Source organism: Hypanus sabinus, chromosome 7 (genome assembly GCF_030144855.1).
Source record: "Hypanus sabinus isolate sHypSab1 chromosome 7, sHypSab1.hap1, whole genome shotgun sequence".
In the NCBI taxonomy this organism is placed as follows: domain Eukaryota; kingdom Metazoa; phylum Chordata; class Chondrichthyes; order Myliobatiformes; family Dasyatidae; genus Hypanus; species Hypanus sabinus.
In genome coordinates, this window is record NC_082712.1 from 95,551,110 (window position 1) to 95,565,987 (window position 14,878).

The window sequence follows — 14,878 nt, forward strand, 5'->3', positions numbered from 1 at the left end:
GTACACTCTGGGCAGCCAGAGTAATTGTACACTCTGGGCAGCCAGAGTAACTGTACACTCTGGGCAGCCTGAACACTGGTACACACTGGGCAGCCAGAGTAATTGTACACACTGGGCAGCCTGAGCACTGGTACACACTGGGAAACCTGCAGTGTGGTAGTTATGAACCAGACCTGCTGAGATGTAGAAACATTTGCACTCAAAAGCACGCGTGAAAAGAGAGAGCTCTCCACACTTAAGAGGTTTAATCAATTAACTGCATGTTCAAACAGCCACATTCATGACCATCACGTTCTCACAATCGACCCCATATGGTCCAGAAATATTTTCCCTTTAGTAAATGTATTGTGCCTAACACGTCCCTCTTTCCTCTTTGATAGATGACTGCTGTTGTCCTGCCGCAAATGGTTGACAGGTACTGTCGCAGCTTGTAATTTGGGAGGTTTGAGTTAATTATAATCAAGTGTAACTTTGGAGAGAGCAGGAGTGGCAGAGGTTGAGATGGTAAAAGAGATTTTATTTGACGTCTTATTATTACATAGCGCTTAGCGAAATTGCTTTACAGCGCTGGATGTATGATCAGGGTTCGGTTCCTGCCACTGTCTGGAAGGAGTTTGTACACTCTCCCCACGATTATGTGGGTTTCTTCTAAGTGCTCTGGTTTCCTACCACATTCCAAACATGTAGGGATTAGGATTAGTAAATTGTGGGCGTGTTACATCGGCGCAGGAAGTGTGGTGATACTTACCACAGCTACAGCACCTCCTCGATTTGATTTGATGAAAGATGACTCATTTCACTGTATATGTTTTGACTAGTTATAGCAGAACAGCACACATCAAAAATATCACCATTACATGTTAAACTCACATCTGTGTCCTAAATCATATTTTACCTTGAGCTGTTTTTCCCCAAATCTTTACTTTCTTGGTGATCTCTGCCTTGGAAGTAAAATGATCACAGTAATTCTCCCTGTTCTGATGTTTGGTGTTTTGTTTTGAAACTTGCCAGGAAGAAAGGTGTCATTATCAACATGTCTTCAGAAGCTGGAACTTTTCCACACCCAATGCTTGCCATGTATTCAGCGACTAAGGTAAGCACTTATCATAGGCTAGCTGACTGTATAAGTAGTGCTCTCACCTCTGAAGCTTTGACACAACATCACAGTGCAGGTGTTCCCAACCTGGGGTTCACAGACTGCTTGCTTAATGGTATTGGCTCATGGCATAAAAAAGATGGGAACCCTTGTTATAGTATGAAAGAACATAAAGCATTGAACACTGCAACACACTACAGGCAGCTTTGAACCTATTGTATGATCAATCTATCCCTTCCCTCCCATATTACCCTCCATATTTCCATTGCCCTTGTGACAATCTAAGAGTCTCTTCAAAGTCCCTAATGTACCTGCCTCTACCAGCACCCCTGGCAGGGTGATCCACACACCCAGCACTCTCTGCGCACATAAAAAACTACCTCTGACATCCCCCACTTGTACATTCCTCCAGTTGCCTAAAAATTATGCCCCTGGTATTAGGTATTTCCAGCTGGGGAAAAAGTCACTGACTATCTACTTGATCTATGCCTCTTATTACCTTGTAGATCCCTATCCAGTCACCACTCATCCTCCTTCGCTCTACCAGAAAGCCTGCTCATCTGCCCTCATGAGGTGTGCTCCCTCACCCAGGCAGTATCCTGGTAAATCTCTGCACCTTCTCTAAACATTTGATGGTACATCCTGTCTGTCACAGTGTGCGTTAACAAATGATTGATCCCTGGTGTGGTGGAACACTAGACTCCCACGTAGAGACAAAAACAGTTCATTCATAGGAATTAATTCATTAACAGAACATTGGTGGCTCAGCCAAGTGACACTGCGAGATAAATCATTCTCAAAACACAAGGACACTGTGAAAAACACCAATCAGAAGTTAAATGAACAGTACGCATAAAACCTGAGCTAGTCAAAATAAACTCTATAAGAGAAAGCAGAAAGTACAAGGGTTCAGCAACAATGATCAAATACAGGTGCACAACCTGGCCCATAGGCTCATGTCACCTTCCTATAATGAGGCAACCACAAACGTCAAGGTTGTTAAGAATTCACTGCTGAATTCCGAAGCAAAGTTTTATGTCCTCTTCTGTCTCTCCAGAATTTAAACGTCAGCTCCTTCCTGGTTCCCCTGTTACTATGAAGAGCCCTGTCTGATCCTTGGTTCCTAAGTCCTACATCACTGATCCTTAATATACAGTTTGAGGATTGATTCCTGCTCTTTCAGCTCACCTTTTCCAGTCCTAAGATTGCTTTCAAATAATCCCTCTTGCATGTTCCAACAGTCTTGTAGTATTCTCTCCTGCATCCAGTTCCCTTCTGAAAACCATGATTGTATGTTCCGCACTCTTTCAGGCAGAGCATTCCAGAGCATAACTATTAGTTCTTCTTTGGCCAATAACTTCATGAGCCGGTAAGTTGATTTACCACTGCCATATACACTGAGGTGCAGTGAAAGGCTTCGTTTTGAATGCCATCCATATACATTGGGTAGCATGGTAGCATCGTAGTCAGCACAATCCTTTACAGTACAGGTAACCTGGGTTCATTTTCTGCCGTTTCTTGTAAGGCCTTTGTACATTTTCCCATGAGTGCATGGGTTTCCTCCTACAGTCCAAAAACATACTGGTTAGTAGGTTAATTGGTCATTGTAAATTGTCTCGTGATCAGGCTAGTGTTAAATTTGGTGTTTGCTGGGTGGTGTGGCTCAAAGGGCTAGAAGGGCCTATTGTATCCGGTATCTGAATATATACAGTGAATAAATAGATCATTGAGGCAGTACAAGGTTAAACTATATAGAATAATGTGTTACAGTTACAGAGAAAAGTGCACTAGAGACAGACAATAAGACTTAACAAGGTAGACTGTGAGATCAAGAGTCTTAAATCCTAGTCTTATGGTACTAGGAGACCATTCAGTCGTTTAATAACAGGGAGGTAAAAACTGTTCTTGAGCCTGGTGGTACGAGCTGTGGAGCTTTCATTTCTTCTGTGGAATGGGAAGAACAGTTATGGCTACCCCATCCTTACACCTGAAAAATGCCTTCATTAAGATAAACCACTAATTATATGAAGACATGAATAAGGAGCAGGACATTCAGCTGCACAAGTCTGAAAGATTTAGGAAGATTAGCTTTATTTGTTACGTTCATCAAAATATACAGTGAAATGAGTAGTTTGCATCAACAACCAACACAGTCTGAGGGTGTGCTGGGGGATGTGCAGAGGCATTACCATGCTTCCTTCCAATGCCAACATAGCACGCTCACAGCTTACAGACCTTAACCTGTATGTCTTTACGATAAGGGAGGAAACTGGAGCACCTGGAGAAAACCGATACAGTTACAGGGTGAATGTAGAAACTCCTTACAGACATAGGCAGGGATTGAATCCATCACTGGCAGTGTAAAGCATTATGCCACCAATCATCTGTTCCATCATCCAAGAAGATCGTGGCCAAGCTACCTGTACCTGCAACTCGTCTTTCCTTCCTAGGCATGGTAATCTGTCGCCATCCTCTCACACATGCTTTCCCATTGTATTTGTTTACACTGTCCTTTGAGGAAGAGATTTCCAACACTTGATTTCTGGAGAGAACTTTCTTTTGCCTCACTGATTTCTTAAAAGGGCACATCTTATTTTGGACAGTTTTTGAATACTCATATATTAAATAGGAGTATTCAGGATGCCGTTCTCTGTACAAGGCACAGAAACCCCGACTCCTTCAGATTCCTGCAGTCCATCATCACCAATATCATTCTAATGGATTTCTTTGTTATCTGCTCGATACTGAGATTTACAAAGCAATCCAAAGGTCTGCAGATGAAGCTGTACCATATTACATAATTGTGGTCCAGTCCATCATGGGCAAAACCCTCCCCACCACTGAGCACATGTACATAAAACACTGTCACAGGAAAGCAGCATCCATGATCAAGCATCCCCATCACTCAGGTCACACTTTCTTCTCTTACTGCCATTGAAAGGACCTAAAGGAGCCTCAGGACTCACACCACCAGGTTCAGGAACAGTTATTTCTCCTCAACCATCAGGCTGTTGAACCAAAGGGAATAACTTCACTCAATTTCACTTGCCCCTTCACTGAAATGTTCCCACAACCAATGGACTCTTCTTCTCATGTTCTTGATATTTATTGCTTATTTATTTATTAATATTATTTTTTTCTCTTTGCATTTGCACAATTTGTTGCCCTTTGCACACTGGTGTGGTTTTCATTGATTCTGTTATGGTTATTACCCAATTATCAATTTATTGAGTATCATCATAATATTAATGTGCGATGCCGCATGACACGGGCAATCATGGGTCCACAAGAAAATGAATGTCAGAGTTGTGTCAGGTGATATATATGTACTTCGATAATAAATTTACTTTGAACTTTGAACATATCAAGCCCAATGCTCTCACCCTTAGCTGGTTGTACAGCTACAATTTTTAAAAAACTTACCTGTTCATATTATTGTGTTAGTATTATTTTATGTGCTTCATCTGATGCATGTTCTGCTTATTCCACCTATGTCCCAGTGGAATATTGTTTCATTTATCTGTATACATGTGGATGGTTGAATAATGATAAATCCCAACTCCTTACACATGTACTCAACAAACTCCGCCCAGCTGCAAATAACTGGTCTTGTCTTCAGCACCCCACATCACATATTCTGACCCCTCAGCACACTGATCTTTCATCCCTGCCCTCACCAACTGTAACCCGTCTCACTATCGCATACCTGCAATGACTCATTCCTAATACTTGATGACTCCAAACTGGGGCTTGGGTATCAACCAGTGAATGAGTTTGAACTTTTTGAATGTTGTTAGTGTTCTTCAATTAAGGATCTTTACCTTTCACAGGTCTTCATTGACTTCTTCTCCCGAGCACTGAATGTGGAGTACAAATCACAGGGAATTATCACACAGGTATGGAAAAACAAATGAATAACATTGTTCCTTCTTTCTTAAGTACATATATTATTTTTATTTAAACTCAGGAACCACTTTGTTAATGTACACCAGTTTGTTAATGCAGATATCTAATCAGCCAATCATGTGGCAGAAACTTGGTGCATAAAAGCATGCAGACATGGTCAAGAGGTTCAGTTGTTGTTTGGACCAAAACATCAGAATGGGGAAGAAATGTGATCTAAGTGACAATCTTTAATGGTTGTTGGTGCCAGATAGGGTAGTTTGAGTATCTCAGAAATTGCTGATCTCATGGGATTTTCATGCACAAGTCTCTAGAGTTTACAGAGAATGGTGCAAAGAACAAAAATCATCTAATAAGTGGCCAATCTGTGGGCATAAACAGCTTGTTAATGAAAGAGGTCAGAGGTAAATGGCCAGACTGGTTCATGTTGACAGGAAGGCAAGAGTAATTCTGGCGTGCAGAAGACATCTCTGAATGGACCTTGAAGTGGATGGGCTACAGTAGCAGAAGACCACAAACATTAGCCACTTTATTAGGTATAGGATTTACATTCCAGAGTTTTGGAAGAAACTCAGCAATACATTCATGATGAGGTGCTAGGGAAGGAAGAGTATATAAGCATAACCCCCCCCCCCCCCGACTTTCATCAGCCAGTAGAGCTGCAAAACTGGGGCAGGAATGTTTATTACCATGATTCCCAGAGTTTAAGGAGTGTTGTTGAACTTCCTATCAGTGGCCTAGACAAAGGAAGATCATTCCTGGGACTGGAATTGTTCACACTATACACTTCCAACTATTATTAATGTTCTTATAAATCACTCTTACCAAGTCATTGTGCTGTTTCCTGCTTTTGAACTCAACCCAAATTCGTTCTAATTCGATCTCACAAGACATAAAGCAAAACAAATTTTTCACACTTCCCATGATATTTGCCGTATTTATACTCCTTGTATTTTTGTACACCTCTACCAAATCTCCCCTCACTCCTATTCAACCCCACCCTATAACTCAGGTCCATAAATCCCATCAACATCTTTGTAATATTGAAGTGTTAGGTTAGTTTGTGGCTTTCAATCCCCATGCCATACCCTGATTGGTGCCATCTTACCAATGAAACTTTAAAGCAGGGGTTCCAACCTGGGGTCCATGGAGCCCTTGGTTAATGATAGGGGTTCATGGCATAAAAAAGATTTGGAACCCCTGCTTTAGAGCAATTTTCACCGCTGGGCAGACTGTTTCTGGTTGACCAGCTCAGTATTTCCAGTTCTTCTGTTTTTATTTCAGATTTCTTATAGCTGTTCCTCTTTGATTTTTGGAAAGACCATGAGATCATAAGACATAAGAGTAGAATTAGGCCATTCATCCCATCGAATCTGTTGTACTATTTCATCATGCTGATTTATAATCCTTCTCAAACCAATTTTCCTGCATTCTCCCTATTACTTTTGACATCCTTACAATATCAAGAACCTATCAACCTCCACTTTAAATATACCCAATGACTTGGCCCTCACAGCCGTATGTGGCAATGAGTCCCACAGATTTACCACCCTCTAGCTATAGAAAACCCTCATCACCTCTGCTCTAAAGGGATGTTCTTCAATTCTGAGCCATGTCCTCTGGTCTTGGACTCCCCCACTATTGGAAACGTACCTTCCATGTCCACTCATTTCATCGGCTCTTCATTCAACCCTGGAATACCTGGATAACAAAGATGCTTGTCATTGATTAGAGCTCAGCATTCAATAGTATCATCCTCTCAAAACTAATCAAAAAGCTTCAAGACCTTGGCCTCAATAACTTTGTGCAACTGAAAACTTGATTTCCTCACTTGAAAACCCCAGTCAGTTTGGATTGGCAAAAACATCTCCTCCACAATTTCCATGAGCTCAGGTGTACCACACGTCTGTGTGCTTAGCCCCTGCTCTGTTTGCTTTCTATTTATGACTGAGTGACTAAGCACAGCTCCAATGCCATTTTTAACTTTGCTGATGACATCACTGTCACCGGCTGAATCAAAGGTGGTGATGAATCACCTGGCTGAAAATCTGACTGCGTAGTACCACGATAATAACCTATCACTCAATGTCAGCCAGACCAAGGAGTTGATAATTGACTTCAGAAAGAGGAAACCGGAGGGCCATGAGCCATTTCTTATTGGGGGATTAGAGGTGGAGAGGGTCAGCAACTTGAAATTCCTCAGTGTTATCATTTCAGAGGTTCTGTCCTGGCTCCAGAATTTAAGTGCCATTACATGTAAGCTCGGCAGTACCTCTGCATTACTAGAAGTTTGTGAAGATTCAGCACGTCATTTAAATCTTTGATAAACATCTGTAGATGTGCAGTGGAGAGTATATTGACTGGCTGCATCATGGTCTGGTGTGGAACACCAATGGCCTTGCACAGACAATAATGGATACGGCCCAGTACATCACGGTTATAGCCCTCCCCACTATTGAGTGCATCTACACGGAGCATTGTCACAGGAAGACATCATCCATCATCAGGGGCCCCCACCACCCAGGCCATGCTCTCTTCTCCCTGCTACCATTAGGAAGAAGGTACAGGAGACTCAGGCCTCATACCACCAGGTACAGCAATAGTTATTACCCCTCAATCATCAGGCTCTTGAACGGAGGGGATGACTTCACTTGCCCATCACTGAACTGTTCCCACAACCTATGGGCTCACTTTGAAGGATTCTTCATCTCATGTTCTCAGTATTGATTCCTTTTTTATTTTTTATTATTATTATTATTATTATTATTATTATTATTATTATTATTATTATTATTATTATTATTATTATCATATTTTTCTTTTATATTTGCACAGTTTGTTTCCTTTTTTAGACTGGTTGTTTGTCCATCCTGTTGGGTGCAGTCTTTTATTGATTCTATTCTGTTTCTCTGACCTCCTGTGTATGCCTGCAAGAAAATCAAACACAGTGTTGTATAGGGTGAGATTTGAGTACTTTGCTTTGAACCTTGAACTCTATCTAGGTCTTTCAGTATTTGAAATCTCCATATGGGAAGCAGATTAACGGGCTGTATTGTGGGACTTGGCTCATCTATTGTCATTCAACAAGGACTACTCTCCAGAAGTTATTTGTTCTTCCTTGCCCGTGACCAAGAACATTAGACCATATGTTCTCTGATATACTTAATATCCAGGTGCTCCACTTTCCATCCATATTCTAAAACACTTCCAGGTTCAGGTTAGTAACATTGTGAAGCAGGGTGACAACTGCAGCATACCACTCAACAATTTGATTTGACACAAGTGATGCATTTTACTGTAAGTTTCAATGTACATGTGACAAATAATGTTAATCTATTGTTAGTTTCAACTATATAAGAAACATACATTAGCAATTTAAAAATCATGCACCACCACTGAAATAAATTTTGTTTTCCAGTGTGTAATGCCTCTACTTGTTTCCACCAATTTAACAAACAACGTGGATACTGGTCTGCTGGTGAAGCGGGCAGATGACTACGTCCGAGAAGCATTGAACACTGTTGGAATAACAGAGCAGACAAGAGGATGCATTTCCCATGCACTTCAGGTAAGTGGTCAAAGAGTGTGGTGGAATGCTGCACCATTACTATGGCTTGGGGTCAAGCTGAACGTGGCAAATGAACTATCTTCTGTATTAACTGGAATAATTGTTAAGGTGCTCAGTGACCACCCTCACAACCCTTCACCCCCAGTTGAGTGTGCAAACTCTATGTGGGGAATGAACACAACACACATCTTTTCAGCCTACGTTTGGACACTTCATGTGAAAGGTGAACACCCAGTGAATAAAGGATTAGACTTGGGTCACGTAAACTGTAGTCACATGTACTTCACTGTAATGCACACACAAAGCTGGAGGAACTCAGAAGGCCAGGCAGAGTCCCTTCTCGGCCTGAAACATCGTCTGTTTACTCTTTTCCATAGATGCCACCTGGCCTGCTGAGTTCCTCCAGCATTTTGCGTGTGTTGCTTGGATTTCTAACTTCTAAACTGCATTATGAGTTTATTGAGGATAGAGGAACTAATAAGGCAAGTTCCATACTACGAATGCCTTGAGAAAGGGCAATTGAATGTCAAAAATGATGTGTTTTTATGTTCTATTGATTTCACTAAAGCATTCGACAAAGTGCACCATGAAAAATTATTTTAAATTCTTGCTAAACTAAACATTGACGGAAGGGACCAACAACTGCTTCAAAATTTGTATTGGAGTGAAACGGCAGCGGTAAAAATTGATGATAATATAAGTATTTGGACTAAAATTCCAAGAGGAGACAGGGATGCGTTGCCTCACTGGAATTATTTAATATGTATAGTGAAATGATTCTTAGAGAAATAGAAGACCTAGATGGGATAAAAATTGGAGGTGTTAACATTAATAATGTAAGATATGCAGACGATACCACCCTAATAGCAAGGCTGTAGAAGACCTATAAATCCTCCTAGACAAAGTAGTACAAACAAGTGCAGATTTTGGTCTGAGCATCAACTGTAAAAAATACGAAATGTATGGTAACATCAAAACAGCAGGATACGCCCAACTACCAATTGTACATCGGTAACCATGGGATTGAACAAAAGACTAGCTTTAATTACTATGGTAGCTTTATATCACAAGATGCTAGAAGTAGAAGTAAAAAGAAGAATTGCCATTGACAAAACCAACTTCTAAAAAATGATACCCATTTTAACCGATAGACATATTTCTATGACAACAAGGCTCAGGATCCTAAAATGTTACATCTGGTCAATCTTGCTGTATGCTTCCGAAACATGGACTGTAACACCAGAACAAGGAAACTTGGAAGCAACAGAAATGTGGTTTCTTAGAAGAATGCTGAAAATACCATATAGAGATAGGGTAACTAATGAGACAGTATTCCCAACGTGCCCATACAGAAAGATTTTTAATGAGAACATTAAATGAGAGGAAACTTAATTTCCTGGGCCAAGTCATCAGAAAGGGAGAAATAGAATGCCTTACAGTACAAGGCTGTATCCCTGGGAAACGTGGAAGAGGAAGGCAAAGAAGAAAATATATGGACACTGTGAGAGAACTAACAGATCTAAATGTGCGAGATATGATTGATGCTGCAAGGGATCGTTTGATGTGGAGAACCAGGGTCGCCCAAGCGTGTAACACGCAAGGCACATGAAGAAGAAGAAGAAGAAGCAGCTTGGATTTCCAGCATTTGCAGATTTTCTCTTGTTTGTGATTATACTTCACTGTGTTGAGATTCATATTTACATTCACTTATTTATCACATATAACAGAACATTCAGTGAAATGTGTTGTTTGTGTTAGCACGAAATGTGTTACCAGACATTCCAGTGCCAACACAGCATACCCACAATGTTCTGCAGAACACCACAAGCAACAACAATAACAACAATAGAACAAGCCCCCTTCCTCCCTCCCAGCCATCCATGCACAGACACAATTCACCATGGTACTGTGCACAATGAGTATAGGAAGCTGAGGAAGAAGCTGTAGAGCAGGACCCTCAAGGTAGTAATCTGTGGTTTACTCCCAGTACCACATGCTAGTTAAGGCAGGAATAGGATGATAGTACAGATGAATGAGTGGCTGAGGGAATAGGGAAGATCCTGAGATGCAGGATTTATGAACATTTGGAGAGGCATTATATGATTAGGAATAGTCAGCATGGCTTTGTCAAAGGCAGGTTGTGCCTTACAAGCCTGATTGAATTTTTTGAGGATGTGACTAAACACACTGATGAAGGTAGAATAGTCGATGTAGTGTATATGGATTTCAGCAAGGCATCTGATAAGGTACCCCATGCAAGACTTATTGAGAAAGTAAGGAGGCACGGAATCCAAGGGGACTTTGCATTCTGTATCCAGAATTGGCTTGACCACAGAAGGCAAAGAGTGGTTGTAGTCCGGACATATTCTGCATGGAGGTCGGTGACCAGTGGTGTGTTTCAGGGATCTATTCTGGGACCTCTTCTCTTCATGATTTTTATAAATGGCCTGGATGAGGAAGTGGAGGGATGGGTTAGTAAATTTGCCAATGACACAAAGGTTGGGGGTGTTGTGGATAGTGAGGATTGTCAGCGTTTACAATGGGACATCAATAGGATGCAAAACTGATGGCATAATATAGTATTAATGGTAAGACTCCTGGCAATGTAGAGGATCAGAAGGATCTTGGGATCTGAGTCCATAGGAAACTCAAAGCTGCTATGCAGGTTGACTGTGTGTTTAAGAAGGTATACAGTATACTGGCCTTCATCAACCCTGGGATTGAGTTTAAGAGCTCAGAGGTAATGTTACAACTATATATGACCCTGGTCAGACCCCACTTGGAGTACTGTGCTCAGTTCTAGTCACCTCACTACAGGAAGGATGTGGAAACTATAGAAAGGGTGTAGAGGAGATTTACAAGGATGTTGCCTTGATTGGGGAGCATGCCTTATGAGAATAGGTTGAGTGAACTCAACGGAGAATGAGAGGTGATCTGATAGAGGTGTATAAGATGATGAGAGGCATGTGGATAGTCAGAGGCATTTCCCCAGGGCTGAAGTGGCTAGCACGAGAGGGCACAGTTTTAAGGTGCTTGGAAGTAGGTACAGGGGAGATGTCAGGGGTAAGTTCATTACGCAGAGAGTGGTGAGTGTGTGGAAAGGGCTTGCAGCAATGGCAGTGGAGGTGGATATGATAGGGTATTTTAACAGACTCTTGGATAGGTATATGGAGCTTAGAAAAATAGAGGGCTATGGGTAACTGTAGGTAATTTTTAAAGTAAATAAATGTTTGGCACAGCATTGTGAGACGAAGGGCCTGTATTGTGCTGTGGTTTTTTTTTAATGTTTCAATGTCTCTATGTTATTATTCATATGCATATTGAAATGTCTTTTAAAAGCTGCTAATGTATTTGCCTCTACCACCATACCAGGAAGCACATTGTAGGCATCAACCACCCTTTGAGTTTAAAAAAAACTTACCCCTTACATCCTCTTTGAACCTATTCCGCTCACCTTTAATATTCTATAGGTTTCAATGAGATCCCTCTCATTCTTCTAAACTTCACCAAGTACAGTCCCAGAGCCATCAAACACTGCTCATGTTAACCCTCTCATTCCTGGGATCATTCTCATGAATTTCTCTGGCCTTTTCCAATGCCAGCACATCCTTTCTTGGATAAAGAGATCAAGAGGGCACTCCGAGTGCACTCTGACCAATGCCTTATAAAGCCTGAGCATTACATTCTAGTCCTCCCAAAATTGCATTTGTCTTCCTTAAAAGTGACTAGACCTTTCAAAATTCTATCTAGCCCTGAAACTATTTTGTAGGTTTCAGTGAAATTACCTCCTCATCCTTCTGAATTCTCATTGACTGTATCACACTTCAACTTTGCAAAGAAACTGCAGAACTATAAGACCAAATGTTAATAAAACTTCACAAAACAGTTAAGTATACAAACATAAGCAAGTTTAAAGAAAGCTAAAGCCACAGGCAAGAGCACATTAAGAACAACAGTCTGTGTTGTTTGGCGGAGAAGATTTGCTGCTGGTCAGAGTAATGCACTCGGGGGCATTTTATGAGGTACAGGAGTGGAGCCCAGTATGGTCTTCTGTTGTAGCCCATCCACTCCATTCTATATTGCACCATTCTATATAAACTCTCGACAATGGAAATTCCAGATCAGCAGTTTCTGAGGTACCCAATCACTCTGTCCAATCATTCCACAGTCAAAGTCACTTAGACCAATATTTTCATGTTTGGTCTGAACAACAGCCGAACCTCTTGACTATGTCTATGTGCTTTTAAGCACTGAATTGCTGCCACATGAGTGGCTGATTAGTTATTTCTATTAACAAGCAGGTGTACAGGTGTACCTAATAAAGTAGCCATTGAGAGTACATGCAATAGTTAAAATGAATTAGGTGCTGAATTATTTTGACAAATCTTTTTCTCCCATCTGTTTCTCCAGCATTGGTTAATTGAAAGATTGTTTCCAGATTGTTACCGACTCTCCCAGTTTGGATTAAACAGTATGAAGAAATTGACTGAGGCAAGAAAGAAATGGCTGGAGGAGAAGAAGAAGAGCAAAATAAATTAGTTGCAATACAATGGTTAGAGGAGATACCTTTAATATTTGTCTGATGTTATATTATTGGCTGGTTCTTTTGACATATGGTGTTAATTCAAGAAGATACATTATCCATGTAGTTTAAAAAGTGACACCATGATTAAAAAAAATAAACCGTGACCTGATTGAAAGAACACTAGGCTACTGTCTTCTACATAATCACTGACCTTATTAGCTCTGGGGATCTCCTATGCACTGCCACCAACCTCAAAATTCCCGTACCCCACACCTCCTGGTTCTACCTCCTACCTAAGATCCACAAATCACTTGTCCAGTAGACCCATATTTTCAGTTTGTTCCTGCCCCACTGATCTCATATCTGCATACCACAACTCTGTCTTATCTCCCATAGTTTAGTCCCTTCCTACCTACATCCATGACACTTCACACACTCTGGATTCTTTCAGTAATTTCAAATTCCCTGGCCTCTATCATATTATTTTCACTATGGATGTCCAGTTCCTAAACACGTCCATCCCCCACCAAGAAGTCCTCAAAGCAATTAATTTCTTTCTCGATACCAGACCCAACCAGTTACCCTCCACACCACTCTCCTCTGTCTAGTGAATCTTGTCCTCACTCTTAATAATTTTTCTTTTTGCTCCTCTCACTTCCTTCAAATGAAAGGGGAAGGCATGGGCTTCTGCTTGGTACTGCTGGACGGCTGTTATAACACGCAGTTGGTGTGAACAACGTGAGTGTTAAATTGTAAAGTGAGCTTTTTTGACTAGATCCCCTAAGTGATTTGATTGAGTCTATCTTTAAAAATATTAATGTCAGAAATACTGCGCAGGTCTGGTGGCAGAAGATTCCACTCTCTTGTTGATCTTGGGTAGAGGGAGTACTGGTAGCAAATCTTGCTGACCGAAGGGGTTCCCAGTATGTAAGGTCCAGTTTGCTGTCAAGTTGAACTGACCCTGTGACAAATTTGGATGTTTAATGGAATGATGTTGTGAACTTCTCTGAAAATGGAGATTAACTGTAGCTTAGTACATCAGTTTTCAAGTGGTTCCCATTGAAGGTTAGAGAGTATGTTGGTGACACTGGATTTCCTGCTGTAATTGTTTAGCACAAAATGAGCAGCATGGCATTGGATTTTTTCGATGGACTTCTTACTGTTAGCTTGATGGGGATCCCTTATGGCCGTACAATACTCAAGCTTTGGACAGATGAGTGTCTTGTATGCCACGATCTTGATGGATTTACTACATGAGTGGAGGTTTCTTCACAGGATACCCAGCATTTTGTTTGCCTTGGCTGTAATCTGATGTGGCATGCCCAGTTAAGATCCTTGTTGATTTCAACACCAAGATATGGGTGGTGGGTGACTGGTTCAAGAATCTTTCCTTTCAAGTTATGTGTCGTGTTGATTGATTTAACTTTGTGACTGACATGCATAGCATAATTGTAACCCCCGGTAAGCCTCAGGCTCACTCAACTCACTTCCATCTAGGGGGAGCAGCCTTTGGCCCTGCCAAACTGGGTAATCAGCTTGTGTAGATGCTATATGATGTCCCTGCCACGTCAAATAACAGACAGTACACCACATGTGATTAAATGAGTTCACTTTACAGAGATACAATATAAAAGGAAAGGTAAAAGGCGTCAAACTTATCAAAGTCCAAACCACTTTGTGCACAACCGTTGGAGCTCAATTAACAAAGTCTTCTGGCTACCATTCGATCCCCTCAGACCTCCTCGACTCATAACTCAGGACCACCTGAAGTGATCAACCAAGCACC

The 14,878-nt window shown here is 41.2% G+C and overlaps 1 protein-coding gene across 7 annotated transcripts in view; it reads left to right on the forward strand.

Annotated features, from left to right (window-relative positions):
• The window catches only part of LOC132397015 (very-long-chain 3-oxoacyl-CoA reductase-like), a 40,993-nt gene extending 27,723 nt beyond the window's left edge, over positions 1-13,270 (forward strand). For 6 of the 7 annotated variants that reach the window (XM_059975229.1, XM_059975230.1, XM_059975232.1 and 3 more), the window contains 5 exons: positions 381-415; positions 1,012-1,093; positions 4,927-4,992; positions 8,418-8,567; positions 12,978-13,270. In XM_059975229.1, coding sequence (XP_059831212.1) covers positions 381-415; positions 1,012-1,093; positions 4,927-4,992; positions 8,418-8,567; positions 12,978-13,106 — 462 coding nt within the window. In that variant the 3' untranslated portion in view covers positions 13,107-13,270. The remainder of the gene's footprint in view (positions 1-380; positions 416-1,011; positions 1,094-4,926; positions 4,993-8,417; positions 8,568-12,977) is intronic. The other variant, XM_059975231.1, reaches the window with a different exon arrangement.
• The last annotated feature ends 1,608 nt before the right edge of the window (positions 13,271-14,878 follow it).